This window comes from Equus przewalskii, chromosome X, assembly GCF_037783145.1.
Source record: "Equus przewalskii isolate Varuska chromosome X, EquPr2, whole genome shotgun sequence".
In the NCBI taxonomy this organism is placed as follows: domain Eukaryota; kingdom Metazoa; phylum Chordata; class Mammalia; order Perissodactyla; family Equidae; genus Equus; species Equus przewalskii.
Window position 1 is genome coordinate 81,704,309 of NC_091863.1, and position 20,744 is coordinate 81,725,052.

At 41.8% G+C, this 20,744-nt stretch overlaps 3 protein-coding genes across 5 annotated transcripts; 2 read left to right on the plus strand and 1 right to left on the minus strand.

Annotated features, from left to right (window-relative positions):
• The first annotated feature begins 640 nt into the window (after window positions 1-640).
• Window positions 641-3,667, plus strand: RPL36A (ribosomal protein L36a). Its single transcript, XM_008509714.2, has 5 exons — window positions 641-766; window positions 1,182-1,287; window positions 1,489-1,556; window positions 3,176-3,298; window positions 3,595-3,667. Exons 1-5 carry the CDS (start codon window positions 656-658, stop codon window positions 3,613-3,615), a joined length of 429 nt encoding a protein of 142 aa, XP_008507936.1. The 5' UTR covers window positions 641-655; the 3' UTR covers window positions 3,616-3,667.
• Window positions 3,668-5,619: 1,952 nt separating this feature from the next.
• GLA (galactosidase alpha) lies at window positions 5,620-14,749 on the minus strand. Of its 2 annotated transcripts, XM_008509715.2 has the most exons (7): window positions 14,257-14,749; window positions 10,717-10,891; window positions 9,497-9,674; window positions 8,851-8,942; window positions 6,822-6,983; window positions 6,411-6,608; window positions 5,620-6,013 (listed from the first exon to the last, which is right to left on the minus strand). In XM_008509715.2, exons 1-7 carry the CDS (start codon window positions 14,460-14,462, stop codon window positions 5,747-5,749), a joined length of 1,278 nt encoding a protein of 425 aa, XP_008507937.1. In that variant the 5' UTR covers window positions 14,463-14,749; the 3' UTR covers window positions 5,620-5,746. The 2 variants fall into 2 exon arrangements, with proteins under 2 accessions (XP_008507937.1, XP_008507938.1); XM_008509716.2 differs by lacking the exon at window positions 6,411-6,608 and having other exon boundaries at window positions 14,257-14,713.
• Window positions 14,650-20,744, plus strand: HNRNPH2 (heterogeneous nuclear ribonucleoprotein H2). Of its 2 annotated transcripts, none has more exons than XM_008509717.2 (2): window positions 14,650-14,863; window positions 18,534-20,744. In XM_008509717.2, the coding sequence occupies exon 2, from the start codon at window positions 18,587-18,589 to the stop codon at window positions 19,934-19,936; it is 1,350 nt and encodes a 449-aa protein (XP_008507939.1). In that variant the 5' UTR covers window positions 14,650-14,863; window positions 18,534-18,586; the 3' UTR covers window positions 19,937-20,744. The 2 variants fall into 2 exon arrangements, with proteins under 2 accessions (XP_008507939.1, XP_008507940.1); XM_008509718.2 differs by having other exon boundaries at window positions 14,669-14,851.

Here is a 20,744-nt window from a genome sequence, read left to right on the forward strand (position 1 = left end):
CTCTCTCTTGGCCTGATTATTGCTATTGCAGGAGTTGAACAATTCTTTTGTTACTTTTCAGAACTTAGAGCAGCCAACTTGCTCCCTCAACAAAAGGGGGCTGCTTTAATGCTGATCATTATTCCTTTTTTACAAAGTACTTAGTCTGTAATAATACATTTATGAGCGCGACCGTGATTATTTGATTATTGTATTCCTCTAGAATACTGCCTGCCACAAAATAGGCATGCGATAAACATGTGTTGAATGGGCCAGCTGGCCATGTGACAGATGAACTAGAGTACTGACTCCCTCCAAGCCTTCGGTGAAGTAGCAGTTCGCTGTGAAAGATGTTCCCAGCGTCTTTGAGGTGGGACGGGAATGGAACATGGAGGTGGAAGGCCCCTCCCCTTGATCCTAGTCCTGGCTTCCCTCGGGGATAGGGACAGGGAGCCTGGAGGGTCTGGAAAGGACACTGCTTCCTTCACTTAACGCTGCTACGTAGCAGCGTCCTCAAAAGTGAAGAAGCCAGGAAAAGTTGCAAAGCTGCGGGGCTGGAGGAAGTCGAAGAGAGTGCATCAGCCTCAGCCTGACCCCTTCGTTAAGCTCCCGCCCCCGGCTCCGAATCGAGTCCTCTCAGCCGACAGAGGGCGCTGCGCACAGAGCCTTAGACTCTATGGTCGCTCCCACTGACTCCCATGAGGAAGCGCGACAAGGAACCGCCTATATACTTCCGTTTCCGGCCTGGCCTCTTTCTTTCCGTGCCGATAGCGCGCTTGCAAACATGGTAGGATGTTGGGTTGGGGGTCGGTAGCATCCAGCTTAATCTTTCTACTCCCGGCGACAGTGCCATCCCATGATGGGTCCAGGCCCCTGCGTGGACTCATTGTACCAAAAGAACTCAGTATTGCTGGGGTCGACCGCGAAGGGGCTCGGGCTACGGGTTCAGGAATTAAACTGATGGCATCAAAGAGGTGGACTTAGCTGCGGGGTGGAGTGAATACGCTCTTTGCACTTGGAGGTTCGGCGGAGGGCGCTCTGCCTCAAGTGCCTGGGCTTGGACCACCTTCTGGTCAGAGCGTTGTGTTAGCGAGGAATCTGAGAGTCGGGTCCTCGTGCGATGGCTTAGCGTCAGCTGGGCCAGATAGGGCGTTGTGCTCTTGGCGTCTAACATTGTCTGTTCTGAACGGTTCATTTACTAGGTGAACGTTCCTAAAACCCGCCGGACTTTCTGTAAGAAGTGTGGCAAGCACCAACCCCACAAAGTAACACAATACAAGAAGGGCAAGGATTCTCTGTATGCCCAGGGTAAGACGATCTGTGCATAATTTAGTTTTAATGTGGCATTTATGTAGTAGTATAGTATACGACCTTGGTTTTTTCCTCCTGCTTGGGCGTTAATATTTCTGCTGGAAAGCCCAAGATAAAATCCCTAAGAGGACTTGAACATGTGGCTATTGTTATTTATGTTCTTCAGTATGCCATAACAAATAACTTTGGCTCTCCCAGGAAAGCGGCGTTATGACAGGAAGCAGAGTGGCTATGGTGGGCAGACTAAGCCGATTTTCCGGAAAAAGGTTAGTAGTGATTACTGTTTGACATGCTTCCCACTTACTGTGGTAAAGACCTTGCATTTGTCTCTAGCCCACACTTCTACAATGTAGGTGATGTGTTTTCATAGTGATGTGGATCAAGGCTGCCCCAGGGAGAGAAGCCCAATGCGTGCTGGCCTACATGGTGACCTATATGACCTGATTCATATCTAAAGTTATACAACCACACAATAACCAGACCTCACCTGCACTGATACCATTTAATGACTTTTTACATCATCTTTCCTTTGTCTAGTAAAAATAGGTCACGTACCCATGCCTTAGAAAATTTAGCCCTGCCCTCAACACATTGCAGCCCTTCACTGCCCATGGGTCCTGTCCCCATGTTATTCTCTGAATAAAAGAGCACTACTCCTGGACTTTGAGAGTCCAAGAAATCTTTCTTTGGACTCCTTGGCTCTCCGAGCCCGCATCATAGTTACAGCCACGTTATCTCAGTTACCTGCGGTGACACATCTAGTAGGCAGTGGAGCTGGAAGTGCTGCTCAGGTCTGACTCCAGTTTACAATACTGCATCTCCTCAGTACTTTATATTTTTTTTGTGCTTTTTGAAGAGGCAAACATCGAGTTAAGGGATATACTCAATCTTGCTAAGGACCGAAGTTTGAGTACATGAGTAAATCCTTTCCTTGCTCTGTTCCCTATCTGTCGTGTCCTTGTGAATCCTCAGCTCTTGGTTGCAGAAAGAATTGTTTTCTTATTGCTTCTCGACTCAGAAGGCTACAGTCTGTCTGCTGCCTATCTCATGAAGTCTTAAAGCTCTTTAGAATAGCCATTTAGGCCTTCCACTGGCCTCCTGAATTCCATATTTGTCATTTGTCCTCAGGCTGAATTAGTTCCTGTTCTACCACAGGTAATTTGGTTACCACTTAATTAGCACAGTGCCTGGAACATGGCATTCCATGACTTGAGTGTTCATTTAGGTGCAATAAATAGTTTGATCTCAGGGTAGAAAAAGGAATGCTTAATTGCCTTTTCACCTTTTTGGTTACTTGTTTAGAAGATGGGGAGGTTCTAGCCATGTTTGGCCTTTTGAGAACTGCAAACTAGCAGTAGTAGAATTCTGACTCCAGGAGCAGGCTTAAAGAGTTCAGTATTAGTGGGGAGTGTACCTTGAGTTAAATAATATAGTTGAATGTACATAAGTTCTAGACATAGTTGTAGGTAGTCTTTGGAGAATTAATATATCATAAGTATCAATTATTAACCTTATCTAATGAGTTGTGAAAGTTGTGTTTCATAGTTGCATGGACTTGGTTGACCCACTTTTGATTGTTGGAATATTTAAATAGACGTGCTGAATGGCCACACTTCAAGGTGGTATGGTGGGTGCCTATTTGATAAGGAGCCCTCTAGGATGTTTGATGTGAATGGAGAACTTGATGGCAGTTAAATAACTTGCCACCCTTGCTATAACATTTTCTGTTAAATCCACTGGTTTTCACATTTCTATTTTCTCCCTATGCTCGAGACCGATTGTCACAACTCTTATCATTTGAAAGCTTTGCTTTAGTAAACCAGTCGTTTTTGAGGGAAGATTTTCTGCAGTGATTTATGAAGAGTTTGACTTAAATTTTTTCCAGGCTAAAACTACAAAGAAGATTGTGCTGAGGCTTGAATGTGTTGAGCCCAACTGCAGATCTAAGAGAATGCTGGCTATCAAGAGATGCAAGCATTTTGAACTTGGAGGAGATAAGAAGAGAAAGGTATCTAATTATGGGTGGAAGGTGCAGTCTTCTATGTAGCTTTATTATATTTTGGAGAGGTGAACATTTTTGCCCACTCATTTATTGCTGCATCAAGATCAGGGGCAATCTTCTCAAAATAACTAGCTCTGTAGCTGAAGGTGTAAGGTTTTTGGTATTGGTTTCAGCATGAGTAGGAAAGGAACAGTGAGGACACTTAAAGGATGATGGTCCCTTTAAGAATAGACACTGCTCGATGGAGTAGAGGTTCTTTACAAAATACCAAGCTCACCGTTTTTTTTTCTGTTCTGTTACAGGGCCAAGTGATCCAGTTCTAAGCCTCATCTTTTGTTTTATTATGAAGACAATAAAATTTTGAGGTTATGTTTACTTTGTTTGGTTGCAGTTGGTGTTTTGGGAGGTAAACAAACTAGTGCCATCCATAAAATCCGTCCTGTGGGGAAATTGATGCTTCATGGTTCTGAGTACTTTACTCGTTTTGGATTGAACCTGACTGGTTGAGCTCATATCAGATGTGATGCTCTAATTTGGCATTTTAATCACTTGGGGCTTCATGTGATTCCTTTTGCTGTTAAGCAAAGGTTATTGGTTATCATGGGACATAAGTAGGGATCTGAAATTCCCTAGCAGGGTGGGATCAGAAACAATTATATCCATAGTGAATGTAAGGCTTACCAAGAGCAGAATAATCTGTCTCATGCATTTGCTACTTCAGTCATTTAATGAGGAATTTTGGCCCAGTTCTCTAGGCGCAACATACTATATGTATTATATGTCTTCAGACTTGCTCTCATACCCCCTAAACGTTTTGACAGTACCCCCTCAAATTTTAAAGTAGACAAATTATTTTCATCATGTTGAAATAACTAAAGGATGCAGTTTCTAGTGAATTCAACTTCTCAGTGGAACCTAATGGGGATATCTATCCAATTTTAGAAATGCCTAACAGTTTCAAATTTTACATCCTTTTCCTCTTGGTATACTATTGTATACTTCATTCTTAATGATGTTCAGCTCTTCATACTTGTGCGACAAAACTCTGGATGGCAAAGCAAATAAGCTACACATTTCAGTAACTGGAAGTGCATCTCAATGAGATGGAGCAGTTTTCTTTCAAATTAGTTTATCTGTGGATGTATAAGTATGGGTTTACCAATTTCATTCTAATTTTTATCACCTGACAATTAGTACTGAAAATAATTTGTAATCACCTGACAAAGGAATCGTTACAAAATGCACTTTCTGGAGCCGGCCTGGTGGCACAGCAGTTAAGTTCACATGTTCTGCTTCTCAGGCGGCCTGGGGTTCGCTGGTTCGGATTCCGGGTGCAGACATGGCACCACTTGGCAAACGCCATGCTGTGGTAGGGGTCCCATGTATAAAGTAGAGGAAGATGGGCATGGATGTCAGCTCAGGGCCAGTCTTCCTCAGCAAAAAGAGGAAGATTGGCAGTAGTTAGGTCAGGGCTGATCTTCCTAAAAAAAAAATGCACTTTCTATTTTGAGTGGGCCTTTTGTACCATTTTTTTGTACTGTCGTGCCCTTTGGATAGGTGAGATGCATGACTTTATACATTTGCTCGTGGGAGAAGGGTGATCATGAAAGGGGAAGGAGCAGGCTTGAAGCTGCCTATAGGTTGGTCTTCAGGCAAACAAATTGTAGGAAAAGGAATTGAAATGTGGAAATTTCCTTAAAATGATCCATTCCCACATACCCTAGTTTGAGGCTGATTGCCTCATCACAGAACCTCAAGAGATAAGGCAATTCATCTTAAAGGGAAGGGATCCTCTGGCCGGAGGTCTGGTATTTTACGTCATAAGATGAAAGCCAGCTGCATTTGTTGGATCTAGATTATAACCAACCTTGGGATTTGGGAACCTAGGTGGTAGGGTATTTCTTGACAAGATTGTTCCGTAAAAATTCAGTAATGTGGTCTTTTGGGTTGCCTCTAGTTTCAGATCTGAATCTTCCATTTATCAAGGTTATAATCTTGCTTGGGTAGTTTTTGCCCTTCACTTGATTTCTTTTCATCTTCCCTTTGAGCTAAGATTGTAAGCAGTATCATCCAAGTACATCAGTAGGTGGCTGTGTAAAGGGTTAAAAGCCTGGGTTTAAGTCCTGGCTGCGATTTACAGTGGATAAGTACCTACCTGAGGGTTGTGAGCGTTAAAATGAGTCAATACACCTTAGGCCTCTAGAATGGTGCCTGGCACATACTAAGTACCCAATAAATTATAGCTGTTTCTCAGCAGTTAAACATTCGTTTCAAAAGCTTTTCCCCAAAATGTTCTCTTCAGATACATTTAGTAGTTTTAAAAAAGCTCACTTGTGGACAGTTTTATTCAAGGAAATAAAAGAACAGCTGAAGTGGGAATGGAAGACAAGGTAGAAGTGGGGTATTCACTTGGTCAACGAAATATACACTTTAAAGGAAGCTTTCTTATGCCATCTAGTTTGTTCTGTCTAGCCGAAGCAAAACAGTGCCTGTGGGATTTATTCGCAGTTTTAAACTTGAAGTCCATTCATAAAACCCAAGCTTTCCCTTCACAGGAAGGAGCTCTGTGATCAGGCAGGCAGGAAGACAGGCCAGTCCTCCACCCAGGGAAGCAAGAGAGATGGTATGAAAACGAGGTCCACCAATCTCCTGCAGGTTTACCATCGCCACAGCCCAGGCAAAGTCCGAGAGAGGGCGTTCCCACACCTCAATGTTGTCTTCCTGAAAAGTAAGCCAAGAAAATCGGGGTGATAGCTTGGTAACTGGCAGTAAGCTGCCTTGTTTGTGGCATTCAGTCTTATTGTGAGAACTATCTGAGCGCTTCTAGGAAAGATTAAAATTATTCAGTAGCATGTTTTGTAAATACTGATTCCAGCAAAAAGGAGCCTCATTACTGATTATAATATCAAGATTAAAAAAAATATTCTCATAAGATCAGTGCTTATTCTCATGCAACAGATTTAGGCCCAAGACAAGCTTGGCACTTGGGTATAAAGCCATCTTAAAGTACACACATCTTAAAGTAAAATAAACATTTGGATGAATTGTAAACTAGAAGGCAGGAGGACAGGTTCCCAGCCAATTCCTGTTTTCTCCCATTGAACATTATTTACTATACCTTTCTAAGCCGGTACCCCTGCTTGCCCAGGGGGTCCTGGTTGATGGCAATTACATCCTTATCTTGAAGGAGTGCTTTGGCTTGAGGGCTGATCTGTCGGAGGTCATTGGACATAAATAATGGAGCTGCCATGATAGCCCAGAGGGCCATCTGAGTTATTTGCTGATCCCAGCTGAGGCCAAAGTTGCCAATCACTAACTGAGACAAAGAATGAAGAAAGAATTCAAGAGCCAGAAGAAATATTCTTCAAGTTGCCTAGACGCAGATAGAACAGCCACTTTCCAAGGCACCCTACGGAGTACTCGCACATAAAGCCTGCTCCCAGGAGCCTTCCCTTCTAATTTACCTTGAATGTCAAGTACCAGACAGGCTCAGTGTGGAGGGTGGAACCAGGGGGGCTCAGGTTCTTACCATGTCTGGGTCATTCCAACCCCCTGGTCCTGCGGCATCAACAATTTTCTCCTGGTTAGAAGACGTCCAGTCCAAGACACTCTTTACACTTTGCCAAGCATCATAAATGTCAGCAAAATTTCTCCAGTGATTGCAGTACTCTCGGACTTCTGTGTAATTGGGCTGTGAAAACACAAATAACTCTTCTGTTTACTCCTATTTACTTTCTACTAATATTCTTGTGAGATGAAAACAGTCAAGTTTAAAGGAGGCCCTAGTAGCTTTCTCTTTTGTTTACAGATTAAAGGTCTCCATGAGGAGAGCTAAATCATATAATGAAATTTCATTCTAAGAAGTTTGCTGCAGAAGTAGGCCATATAACTTAAAATCTCTACTTAAGATGGCTTTAACACAGTTTATGCTGGAAATTTACCAAACAGTAACAAGGTATTGGGATTATGGAGGATTTTAATTTTTTTCACACTTCACTGTATTTTCAAACTTTTCTAAAATGAACATGTATTACTTTTATAATCAGAAATAACCAGAATGATCTTTTTTTTTTGAGGAAGATTAGCCCTGAGCTAACTGCTGCCAATCCTCCTCTTTTCGCTGAGGAAGACTGGCCATGAGCTAACATCCATGCCCATCTTCCTCTACTTTATATGTGGGACGCCTACCACAGCATGGCGTGCCAAGCGGTGCCATGTCCGCACCCGGGATCCGAACTGGCAAACCCCAAGCGGAACATGCGAACTTAACCACCGCACCACCAGGCCAGCCCCTAGAATGATCTTAAGTAAAAATAAAAGCTGCAAAATTACACAGGACTCATCAAGCATAGGATAAGGCAATCTGAATCCTAGGAATATAAATAGAATAAATAAAAGTTTGTAGTTAGGCAGGTGGAATATCCGAGGTTAAAGATGTTGAGAAAGAGGTAAGAGTATTTTGCAGAGATTAAAAGAAAATAACAGGAATTCAATAAAATAAATATATATTTATATTTAATATAAATATATTTATAATATAAATATAACATGTATAATATAAATATATTTATAAATAAATAATATACAAATAGATAAATATATTTATATTGAATAAGTAATTATTCAACACTTACCATATGCTAGGGATACAGTGATAAAGTCAGACAAGTTCCCTGCCTTCCTGGAGCCTACATTCTAGTGGGGGAGACAGAATCAGCAAGTCAACAAATAATTCCATATAGTGCTAAGCTCTTAGAAGGAACCGGAACCGGTTAATGCGATAAAGAATGAAGGGATAGAGGGCTATTTTAGAGTAGGGAAGACCCATCTGAGTATGTGGCATTTGGTCTAAGACCTCAAAATTAAGAAGGAGTCAGCCATTTAAAAATCCTGGAGGATGAACATACTAGGCAGAAAACAAAATGTAAACATAAAGGCCTGGAGGCAGCGATAGGTTTGGGGGTGTTTGAGGAACAGAAAGAAAACCAGTGCAGTGAGGGAAAGAGTGATGGGAAATGAGGTTGGAGGGGCAGGCCAGGGCCAGATCAATGGAGTCTGATTTTATTCCAAGTGCAACGGGAGGCCAATTAAGGGTTTTAAGCAGGGGAGTGATGTGATTATATTTACATTTCAATAAGGTCACTGCAGTGCTGCTTCGGAAATGCACAGGGGTAGGGGGAGAGTGGAAGTAGAGAGATCAGGCTGTCAGAGCAGTTTGGGAGGGAGATGATGGTGGCTTGGAAGACCAGGTGGATGCAGCAGAGATGAAGAGGAGTGGCCTGATTCAGGATATCTTTTGTAGATAGCACTGATAGGATTGCTGGTGGTTAGGTTGTGAACCATGAGACACAGGGAAGAATCAAAGATGACTTCCCAGGTGAGGGTAGCTTAGATTCCAATTATAGCAGTGGGGAATGTGAGAAGTGGCTGGATCCTAGGGGAGATGGTAGGATGAGACTGTTAAGTAAGGTTGGACTTCAAAGGAGACCTTTGTCTCCTTTGTTCTCAAGTTCTGAAAATCAGCATGGCTCTTTTGGATCCTGGGCTCACTAGCTCACCTTACGAAAGGGCATCATATAAAGGGGCCACTCACAGGAGTACACAATGCTTCTGCCAGTCCTGTTCAGGGCCAAGGACATGTACTTATAACCTGTATGAGAAAACAATGGGTAAAATAAGGGAAAAAAGGGACTTTCCAGTTGGTGCTGTATATTTTAAAAAGAGGCTGCCTGGAAAGGCATGTTTATATTTTAAATGAGCAGCAGAGACAGTTGGCTGCTCTGTGCTTAAATTGTGTCTTGTACTTCCCGGACTGCTGGGATTGTCGGGAGGTGCATTTATTAAGGAAAGGCAGGAATGAAGATGCTCCTTTCTCTGTGACTGTTTGACAATCTGGATGCTTTCCCAAGTCATGTTATGGAGAGTTACAATTACTGTTTGTAATTGACTCACAGTCCTCTTGAATTAAAAAGACACAATATTAGCCGTGGTTAGGCATGTATGAATTTTACATGCATGAATGAGTGAACGCATGGACAAATTGAAGGAAGAGAAGAGGTAGGAACTCTGGCACATTGAGAATAATTACTTCCAGTATTGTGACTGGGTATTTAAAATGTGAAGATTAGTTCTTTGGATGCTCAGTTACCTTGGCCTTAAAGTTTTTCCCTTTACTCATGGCTAAATCTCTTGAATGAAACATACCATCTGCCAAATCTACCAAAGTGTCAAAGTGACAACCATCAAATTTCAGCAGATCTACTCCCCAGTCAGCAAAGGTCTTCGCATCAATGTCATAGTATCCATAACTCCCAGGGAAGCCTGCACAGGTTAGCTTTCCAACATCTGCATAAATTCCTAGCTTCAGTCCTTTGCCATGGACCTGAAATGAGAGGAAGGAGTCACCATAGTAGAAGAACAATCAAGAAGTAGAAAGAGAGAACCACTCTAGGCTGGGGGCAGAGACAAGTACACTGCACCAAGTATCAGGGGCTTTTTCTTTTTTCACAAGCCCCCAAAATTATCTAGATGAATTTGTTGGGGGAGAAAGAGCAAAGTCTCCAATTCTGCAGAGTTCAAACTACATGTAAGCTATAGCACAGAACTGAAGGGAAAGCTATCAGTCGCTCAAATCTTCCTCTGATGGGATCCTAAAAGTTACCTCTCCAGGGCGATGGCAGATTTATCTGGACATAGACTCTCTCCTTGACCAAACCTTAGTTAGGCTCCTTTGAGTCCACTTCTCAAGTAGGCCTCAACCTTGCCTTCTGCATCCAGTTGTAGCAAACATCCTGCTAAGTCGTCCCCTACACTTGATATCCGATCAAGTTCCTCATCCCCCACCCTTGATGTCTCAGTCCTTGGCCTGCTTTTCGCAAGAATCCCTCTCTTTCTGATATTTCCTCTTAGTTAAGTTTTCATCCACTGACCCCCTCAATCTGCTCCTTGGCTATAAATCCCCACTTGTCTTCGTTGTATTTGGAACGGAGCTCAGCTCTTTCCCCTATAGCAATAGTACTGAATAAAATCTGTCCTCATTGCCTTTGAGTAGTGTCTGGCTCTATTATTCTTTAACAATCTCCAGAATATATTCCTTCTGTCTTCTAAAATTCTAGTTTATAGCACAATTGCAATAGCTGCTTAAAACTTATACGGAGATGTATACATACATGTCAAAAACCAAGTTCCTTTTTCCTCCTAGAGAATTCAGTGGTATCAGCAAAAGGAGAACTTCTCCAAGATGGGCCTCAAGAGCTATTGCAAAACATCTATCTGCTGATAGGATGAAAATTCCACATGATAAGCCTTACAATCAATGTTCAGATGACACCAGCTATTTTGCTTTCCAAATTTTTCTGAACAAGCTTTGGTACAGAGGTGCTTACAGTCTCCTGAATGAAAAAGAGAATTATCTATAAACTCACATAATCAGCTAGGCGGCGGATCCCACCAGGAAAGCGTTTAGGGTCTGCCTGAAGTCTGCCTTTTGAATCTCTTTGGGGAGCCATCCAACAGTCATCAATGCAGAGGTACTCATAACCTACATCCCTCCAGCCTTCTGAGTCCATGAGGTCTGCCATCTGCATGAAGAGCTTCTCACTGAAAGAGAAATTCCAAGAATCATTACAATTCATTAAACAAATGGTTGGGTACTCCTATTTGTGTTAGGCACCTTGGGGTTTTACAATTTTTTTCAACTCAGTAATAGTTCAGTAGTAATCACAACCAATGCAAGGTAAAATGAACTGGGCCCTTTTTCTTCTCCCTCCCCTCCCCTCTTAAGACTTCCACCCTAAGAACCCCAAACAATTAAAATGAGAAGAGAAATACGACATGAAATTGAAAAGGTTATTAAAACTAAAAGTTCAGTAAAGTAAGAAACTACAAAGTCAACATAATCATCAGGTTCCTTAGATATCAACAATAATCTATTTGGAGAAAGAGATACCATTCACAAGAGCAACCAAAAAAGCAAGAGAAAAACCTGAAATACCTAGAGATACATTTAAGATATATGCAGAGCCCGTATGAATAAAACTATCATGTTTCCAAATGATTTGAATAAATGGAGGGACATTATGTTGCTCTTGGATAAGAAAACTCAGTAATAAAAAGAAGCTAATTCTCCCTGCACACCTTTATACATTTAACAAAACCCTGAACAAATCCCAAAAGGACATTTTAAGGAACTTGGCAACATGATTCAAAAAGTTCACCTAAAAGATTAAACACGTAAACATTCTACAAAAGATAAATGAAGCTGGTGTAGTACCAGTAGCATTAGAATACACAGATCAATGGAATTAAAGAGAAACTTCAGAAAGAGAGCCTTCCAGCCATCTGGTACCATGGAATTCAGTATATATTAAATGTGGCATTCCAGGGCCAGCCCCGTGGCTGAGTGATTAAGTTGGCGCGCTCTGCTTCAGAGGCCCAGGGCTTCGCCAGTTTGAATCCTGGGCAAGGACATGGCACCGCTCATCGGCCGTGCTGGGGCGACATCCCACATGCCACAGTGGAAGGACCCACAACTAAAAATACACACCTATGTACTGGGGTACTTTGGGAGAAAAAAAGAAAAAAAAAATAAAATAAATGTGGCACTCTTTATAGGGCAATAAAGTCCAGGTGGATTAAAGATTGAAATATTTTTAAAAATCCATGAAAATACTAGTCGAAAATGTAGGTGACTATATAATCTTCACGTAGGAAAGGACTTTCTCAACATGATGCTAGAGCCAGAAATCATAAAGAAAAAAGTTGATGTTTGACACATAGGTATCAAAACCAACATACAGCAAGAACTACCATATTCACAGTGTATGACAGAGAAACAAACAAACCACAAAAACATTTTCCAATTGAAAAATAGGGAGCTAGCACAAACAGGCAATCCATAAAAGAAACCATGCAAAGAACCAATTTAACATATGAAAAGATGTTCAACCTTATTAGTAATTAAAAAAATGAAAATAAAAACACCTACGAGATTCGCAAAGTTTTAAAAGAATGACAAAAATGCACTTTTGGTCAGGGTGTGGGGAACAGGCACTCTCATACACTGTTGTTGGGAATGTGCATCTGGAAAACTTCTGGGGAGGATAGTTTATCTGATATGTAACAAAATGAGCATACCTTTGGACCTTGTAATTAGACTTCTAAGGAAAGACTGAGATGATGTACAAGCATGGTTACCATAGGTTTGTTCACAATAATAAAAAATTTAAGGGGCCGGCTCGGCAGCAGCGTAGTGGTTAAGTTTGGGCACTCCACTTAGGCAGCCTGGGGTTCGCAGGTTCGGATCCCAGGCACGGACCTAGCACTGCTGTGGTGGTGTCCCACATAAAATAGAGGATGAATGGCACAGATGTTAGCTCAGGGCCAATCTTCCTTACACACACAAAAATAAATAAAAATAAAATTGAAGAGCCTGACTAGCTATCAACAGAAGATTGCATAAATAAATTATGGTATTTACACACAATTTGCATTTATGAAGCTCTTATTCTGCGCCAGGCACTCTACTCTGCTTACATTTAGAAAAGGTAACTAATTTGCCCAAGGTTACATGACTAAGTAATGATAAGCTACAATTTTAACCTAGGCAAGCAGACTTCAGAGTCTTGTTAACACTCAACAACATAAACATGATCTCATTTTTATTGAAAATAATAAAAAGAAATCTGTGTTTTTATTTACATAGAAGAAAATTGCAAGGTCACATATTAACATTTTAACCATGATTATTTCTGGGTGGTGGAATGAGGAGAATCTTTGTTTTCATTATACTCTTCTTTACTATCAACATTTTTTGCAAAGATTATGCATTAATTTTATAATTAGATACAAAAAGAGGACAACCACCACTTAGAAAAAAAGGAAGAGACAAAAAGAAACATGTGATGGGCACAGTTGCTACACACTTTACCCCAGGGTCACAATGGACTTAGTCTGAAACTTAGAAGGCCAATTAACTCTGTCATGTTTGACTAACATCCTGACTTTATCTGTAAAGCCATTTATGGAATAACTTATGGGCAGTGGGATGTACCATGACCTCTGCACCACGGGTGTCTTTATTATGTTTTTAACAATAACTATCAGTGATTCTTAACCTTTTCTAGATCAGTGATCCCTTTGAGAATCTGAACAAAGCTAAGATCCTCTCTCCAGAAACACACACATACTCATATTTGCAGATTTGCATTAATTTCCCCATGGATTCCAGTTAAGAACATTTGTTCTATCTGCCTAATTGAGGGGTCAGGCACTGCGCTGTGCTATGTATTTCAAATGGGCTATCTCATTGAAAGCTCACCTCTGTCAAATAAGAACTATTTTACAGATTCTTCCGAGTTGGCTCTGTGAGGTAAGAGTTATCTCAATTTACAAAGAATGTGTGGATCTGATGGGTTCAATACCTGTCTTATCCAGCCTCAACCCTCGCCTTCGATATAGAAAGTTCCTCCAGCCAGACGCCACACTGAAAGGCAAGGTGGTGGGGAGATCTCCGAGACTCCATGGTCTCTCTAAACTCCCTCGAGTTACAGCCAAGGAACCCGTGACCCAAAAAGGAGAAGAAATGGCGGGCATCTTTGTCCTCCGTCTCCCCTACTCACCGCGGCTGTGCTCACTGCCAGTACCCAGCAGAGGTAGCGCAGCAGCTCACGAGAAGGGTCTGAACGGAACTGGATGGTAAAATGGAGAAAGTCCCTAGCTGAATGGTCACGCATCGAGAGACGGAGAAGCAGGGGCCGCTGGCCTGACCCCTACTCTAGAACGGGTCACAAGGAGCAAGTTTAGGGCTAGTTCCCACCCAGGGCAGTTGCTGGGGATAAAAAAGCACCAGTAGGGGAGCTCTCCCTAGGGCCCAAATGTTCCCGCTGAGACCCTCCATCCCTTCAACACAGCCACACAAACACACGGAAAGGCCAAGGGAAGGGGGTACCCAATATCTCTGATACCTGACACAGGAATCCGGGTCTTCTTCACAGTCAGTGTTGCACATAAATCGCTCCCAGTGCAGCCAGCCCATGGTAGGGGTCATCGCCAAGCCATTGTCCAGGGCCCTGGCCCCAGGGATGCCCCAGAGTACCAGGGCCAGGGAGCGGAGCCCCAGCACGCAGCCCAGCAGCTGGGCTCTGCTCCTCAGGTTCATCGTCCCTGTCATCAGGCAGTACAGACTTCCATGGGTAACCTGGGCTTTTAAGTTTAACCTTAGGGGCGGACCAATCACCGGGGAGTTCTTAAATAATGACGGTACTGTTTCTCAGGCAACTCGGACGGTTATCCAGAGGCGGACCAATGATCAGTCGCGGAAGACGCACCGTAACCAATCATCTTCTTCCTTTCTCGACGGGGGCCTTCTCTATTTCCATACCAGAAGGAAGTGCGGTACTTGAGTGATCCCGAGTTTAAGCCGAGAGTTGCTCACGTGACCGAGATCTCACATGACGTAGGTGCTCACGTGATCAATCGCTTACGTGAGCAGAACTAGTTCTGGTCGTCGTCTACCATCTCGCTATAGCCGTTTGAGGGAAGAAGGAGGAAAATTATCCGGTATCGTTAGAGGTTGGTGTGTGGGTGGGAACTGGGGCCCCGGGGGTGGTGATGATGGAGACCAGAGCGGGGTCTTCGGGCCTCCTCCGCCTTTTTCGTTGCCTGCTTTCCCCTCCCCCGCTTCCCCCTCCCCCATCTCAGTGCCGGGAAGCCGTCTTTGCTGCGCCTGGTGGGGAAATGGTGGACGTTCGTGACTGTGTGTGTGTTTTTGTCTATCTGTCTGTCTGGGCGGGTCTCCGGGGACTCTTAAGAGAAAACGTAAGGTGAAAAACGTTTGAAAACCACGTCCCTGGATTAGGAAAAACAGATATTGAGACCAGTGGTCTGAGTGCTGGTCCATCCATTCAGGCACTCAGTCTCCACTGCCTGATTGTCTGTAGGGGGAGGCACATCCAGGCAAATGCTGCGTGTGTGACAGAGGCGCCCAATAAATGTTTTTATTGAATTGAATATTTAAATAACGTTTATTTTTCTGCTTATAACAATAACCTACATGTTCAATTTTGAACATTCGAAAAATAACAGTATACTCTAAATTTGAAAAATACAAGTAATTCATCACTCGGAGATAACTACTCAGCATTGTGGTGTATAAAAAGTATGTGTATAGCACACATATACATACACAAATTCTTAACTCGCAGATGTAATCCTCGTTCCTACTTCAGCCAACAGAGCCCTGGTGGCCTTCCTAGGAGATAACAGTAACGAAGCAGAACCTCCCTGCCACTACAGAGGTGATGCTAAGGCCTAGAGTGCTGCGGGGACATTGAATGGGATGGGTCATCCAAGAGCTTAGGCAGGCAAAAATACAGCCCGTAAATCTGTCACTCAGACCGAAAGATGTTTATAGGAAGACTTGTTATCACCGCAGATGCAGTGTGCCAGGCACATAATAGGCAATTAGCGAATGTTTGTTGAATCCTTGCTGTAGTTTTATGTCAGTTTTTACACTTTGTACTTTCTTTCCAAGAGGCCCAGTGTCTCCAAACTATGTCAGGTAAGCCATCCACATACAAAATTAGAAAGTTTTATAAAATTTGTTATACCAAATCCCAGAAAAACAAACATTTTAATTTGTTTTATGTTATTTTTTTGCTGAAATAAAAGTAATTCCTTTCTCTGTAGAAAGTTAAGAATGCACAAAAAATTGAAAAATAAAATTGAAAAAGCTGTAAACTCACCACTCAGAGTAATCACTATTAACATTTGACATATTTCTCAAGCATGTATTTTTTTCTAACATTGTTTTTTTATTCCAGTTACAGTGATTTTTAAAAATTAAAACTATATAGAAGTACATAGGATAAAAAGTGAAAATCCTCTTCACTCTTCGCCCCTCCCGGTCTTCTTTTCTTAAAAAACAAGTTTGTATCATGTGCTTCTGGATCATCTTCTATGCATTTACATATATATATATATATATATATATATATATATATATACATGCATGCTTATACTTTAAAATAAGTAGGATCATACTATGCATATTCTTTCATTTAATATATTTTGAACATCTTCGTAGCTCAGGGCAGGTCTTATTTTTAACAGCTGCATATCATTCCATTTTAAGGATAAAGTGTAATTCATTCAGCCATTCTCCTGTTAATGGCTAGTTAGCTTTCTAATTTTCTGCCGTTACTAACAGTGCTGCATTGAACATTTGAGAGTATTTCTGTTGACCAGCTTCCTGGAAGGAATTCTAGCAGGGTGGAAGGATATGTGAACATATATTTTTTACATAGTTGAGATTATAAAGTAGCTGTGATCTTGGGTCACGTAAGATTATAGCACAAGTAATTTTTCATGTTGCTAAATATTTTTGTAACCTTTAAATTGTGTGTAATATTCTATCTTTCTTAATAAAATACCTTGCAAAGAATATATAGTTCCATAAATCGTTGTGTGAATTTCAGATCATCTCCTTAGGGCACATAACCTGAAGTAGATTTACTATATCAAAAGGCATGATACATATTTCCAAGTTGCTTTCCAGAAATACTGGATCAACTTTTACTCCTCTAAGAGTGTATTAGTTTGTGAACCTTGAATATCAGCATTGACTTATCCTCACTGCTTAATTTTTACTATCTTGATGGGTGAAAAGTGGCCATTAATTCTGGTTTTAATTTGCATTTCTGATGATTGATGAGGTTTGAACATTTCCCAGACTCCTCTCCTGTGTCCTCATCTCTGTATTCCCCCTATATTTAATCTTATCAAGTCCCGCAGAGTCTACTGCTTTGAATGTGTAGGTCACATCTTTCCTGTGTTTTTTAAACTGTTGTTGCCTTTGGTGAATCCCTTAACATGTCTCTGAGAGACTGAGATTCTAGCTGATCTTGCTCGTGTCACCACAACCCCCTCTGTTTGAGTGCTACACTGTTGCCAGGGCGATCTATCTGAAAAGGTTCTGATGACGTCACTCCCTTCCCTTGACTCCGGTGTTTAAAACCCTTAAAAGGTCCCTGGCCTTTGTCTATCAAATAAGGCCTTTGGGATGTGATCTCTACCTTGCCAGCCTTTATCTCTTCCTTTGCCGCCTCCTATTGTATGCTCCATCATAACTTTTAGAATTTGTTCATGGATCCCTGAACCTGTTAGTCTGTTTCATTTGACCATTCTGCGCCAACTGATAGAATTGCCTAACCAGTCCCTGCTTTATACCACCCTTTCACCCTACATGGAATTCTCTCGTAGCAGGGATAATGTTTATTTGCCCTTTTGTCTTTAGTAAAGATGTACAGTGCCCCTGTAGGACCATAAGGCCTTTCTGGGCTTATTGATCCTTGTATGCCAGAGCCAAGTACTGGACCTGGCAACTGAAAAACGTAAAGTGAATGCGTGAATTCCCCATAATGTCTTTTTTCCATTTATCTCTTAGGCCTTACTATCTCCTTGATTTTATTAATTTGCATGAGTTCTTTATATAATAAGGGTATTCGTGTATTTGTTGAAGGAATCTTCTCAAGTATATTGTTTGTTTTTAATTCTGTTTAATCTTACTTTGGACGCAATGAAGTTTTTCATTTTTATGTAATCAGATATAGCCATGTTTGATATGTTGACGTCTTTCACCGATTTTGTTGCTGTTAATTTTTTATGCCTTTTTCTTTTCTTTTCTTTTTTAAAATATTTTTTTAAGATCTTATTTTTCCTTTTTCTCCCCAAAGCTCCCCTGTACATAGTTGTGTATTTTTAGTTGTGGGTCCTTCTAGTTGTGGCATGTGGGATGCCACCTCAGCATGGCTTGATGAACGGTTCCATGTCCACGCCCAGGATCCGAACCGGTGAAACCCTGGGCCACCAAAGCGGAGCGTGCGAACTTAACCACTTGGCCAGGGGGCATCCCCTGTATTTTCTGACTATAATGTTAATATATGGTCAACGCAGAAAACTTAGAACATATAGAAGTGTCCAAAGAAAGCATTCCCTGAAACAAAAAGCTCCCATAATCCTACCACCCAGAAATAACCACCATTATTGGTATCCAACACATAATAGGTATTGAATAAGTAATCGTTGAATAAATGAATGAGTTAGAAATTTGGTGCAGTCGTCTTGTTTATATGAATGTTTTACAAAAAAGCTTTTAGTGTAATTGTTTTGTATTAATAGTTTGCTTTTTTCTCTATGTATCCTGAACATTTTTCCATGACAATAGTTTTCTAATTTTTTTCAGGTATACCGAAATTGCGTTGAGCTGAGTTTGCCACCAAGAGCCCAACAGTCACCATGATGCTGAGCACAGAAGGCAGGGAGGGGTTCGTGGTGAAGGTCAGGGGCCTACCCTGGTCCTGCTCAGCTGACGAAGTGATGCGCTTCTTCTCCGATTGCAAAATCCAAAATGGCACATCTGGCATTCGTTTCATCTACACCAGAGAAGGCAGACCAAGCGGTGAAGCATTTGTCGAACTTGAATCTGAAGATGAAGTGAAATTGGCTTTGAAGAAGGACAGAGAAACCATGGGACACAGATATGTTGAAGTATTCAAGTCCAACAGTGTTGAAATGGATTGGGTGTTGAAGCATACAGGTCCGAATAGTCCTGATACTGCCAATGATGGCTTCGTCCGGCTTAGAGGACTCCCATTTGGCTGTAGCAAGGAAGAGATTGTTCAGTTCTTTTCAGGGTTGGAAATTGTGCCAAATGGGATGACACTGCCGGTGGACTTTCAGGGGCGGAGCACAGGGGAGGCCTTTGTGCAGTTTGCTTCACAGGAGATAGCTGAAAAGGCCTTAAAGAAACACAAGGAAAGAATAGGGCACAGATACATTGAGATCTTCAAGAGTAGCCGAGCTGAAGTCCGAACCCACTACGACCCCCCTCGAAAGCTCATGGCTATGCAGCGGCCGGGTCCCTATGATAGGCCGGGGGCTGGCAGAGGGTATAATAGCATTGGCAGAGGGGCTGGATTTGAAAGGATGAGGCGGGGTGCCTATGGTGGAGGGTATGGAGGCTATGATGATTACGGTGGCTATAATGATGGGTACGGCTTTGGGTCTGATAGATTTGGAAGAGACCTCAATTACTGCTTTTCGGGAATGTCTGATCATAGATATGGAGATGGTGGGTCCAGTTTCCAGAGCACCACAGGGCACTGTGTACACATGAGGGGGTTACCTTACAGAGCCACTGAGAATGATATTTACAATTTTTTCTCACCTCTTAACCCCATGAGAGTACACATTGAAATTGGACCCGATGGCAGAGTTACTGGGGAGGCAGACGTTGAATTTGCTACTCATGAAGATGCTGTGGCAGCTATGGCAAAAGACAAAGCTAATATGCAACACAGATATGTGGAGCTTTTCTTGAATTCTACTGCAGGAACAAGCGGGGGGGCTTACGATCACAGCTATGTAGAGCTCTTTTTGAATTCTACAGCAGGGGCAAGTGGTGGTGCGTATGGTAGCCAAATGATGGGAGGGATGGGCTTATCCAATCAGTCTAGTTATGGGGGTCCTGCTAGCCAGCAGCTGAGTGGTGGTTACGGAGGTGGTTATGGTGGTCAGAGCAGTATGAGTGGTTATGACCAAGTTCTGCAGGAGAACTCCAGTGATTACCAGTCCAACCTCGCCTAGGCAGGGAAGGGGCAGTAAACAGCTACTCCGGAATAAAAGCTGTGCATTTATGGGAGCTGAATAGAACGGGAGGGATGTCTAGCATATCCAGTATGATTGGTAACTGGGAAATATCATTGATTCTGATCACTCTTGGTCAGCTTTCTTTCTTTCTCTTTCTTTCTTTTTCTTTCTTTCTCTTTTTTTAAGAAAACAAAAATTAAGTTTAACAGTTTTGCATTACAGGCTTGTGATTCATGCTTACTGTAAAGTGGAAGTCAAGATTGTTTTAAAACTTCAAGCTCAGTAATTTCGAACACTGAAACATTCATCTAGGATGTAATAACAAAGTTCAGTATTGACCATAACTGTTAAAACAATTTTCAGCTTTCCTCAAGTTAGTTATGTTGTAGGAGTGTACCTAAGCAGTAAGCGTATTTAGGTTAAAGCAGTTTCACTTATGTTAAATGTTGCTCTTATACCACAATACATTGAAACCTTTGGATGCATGTTGAGAAACATGCTTTTCTGTAAAACTCAACTATAGGAGCTGTGTCTACGATTCAAAGTGAAAACATTTGGCATGTTTGTTAATTCTAGCTTTTCGGTTTAATATCCTGTAAGGCACGTGAGTGTACACTTTTACTTTTTTTTTTTAAAGATCTGGGACAACTTTGAGATGTAATACCAATACTTTAGGAGTTTGGTCGTGTCGTTTGTATGAAATTCTGAGGCTTTCATTTAAATCTTTCCTTGTATTGTGATTTCCATTAGATGTATTGTACTAAGTGAAACTTGTTAAATAAATCTTCCTTTTAAAAACTGGAAA

What these genes read in the sequence shown, in the direction of transcription:
- RPL36A (XM_008509714.2), top strand. Translation starts at nt 656, where the DNA reads ATGGTCGCTCCCACTGACTCCCATGAGGAAGCGCGACAAGGAACCGCC. An exon ending in GGATTCTCTGTATGCCCAGG is followed by an intron (nt 1,288 to 1,488) that starts GTAAGACGATCT and finishes TGGCTCTCCCAG; the next exon opens with GAAAGCGGCGTTATGACAGG. An exon ending in AGCCGATTTTCCGGAAAAAG is followed by an intron (nt 1,557 to 3,175) that starts GTTAGTAGTGAT and finishes AATTTTTTCCAG; the next exon opens with GCTAAAACTACAAAGAAGAT.
- GLA (XM_008509715.2), bottom strand. Translation starts at nt 14,462, where the DNA reads ATGACAGGGACGATGAACCTGAGGAGCAGAGCCCAGCTGCTGGGCTGC. An exon ending in TTTGGTAGATTTGGCAGATG is followed by an intron (nt 8,943 to 9,496) that starts GTATGTTTCATT and finishes TTTCTCATACAG; the next exon opens with GTTATAAGTACATGTCCTTG. An exon ending in GTTGGAATGACCCAGACATG is followed by an intron (nt 6,609 to 6,821) that starts GTAAGAACCTGA and finishes TCTTTGTCTCAG; the next exon opens with TTAGTGATTGGCAACTTTGG.
- HNRNPH2 (XM_008509717.2), top strand. Translation starts at nt 18,587, where the DNA reads ATGATGCTGAGCACAGAAGGCAGGGAGGGGTTCGTGGTGAAGGTCAGG.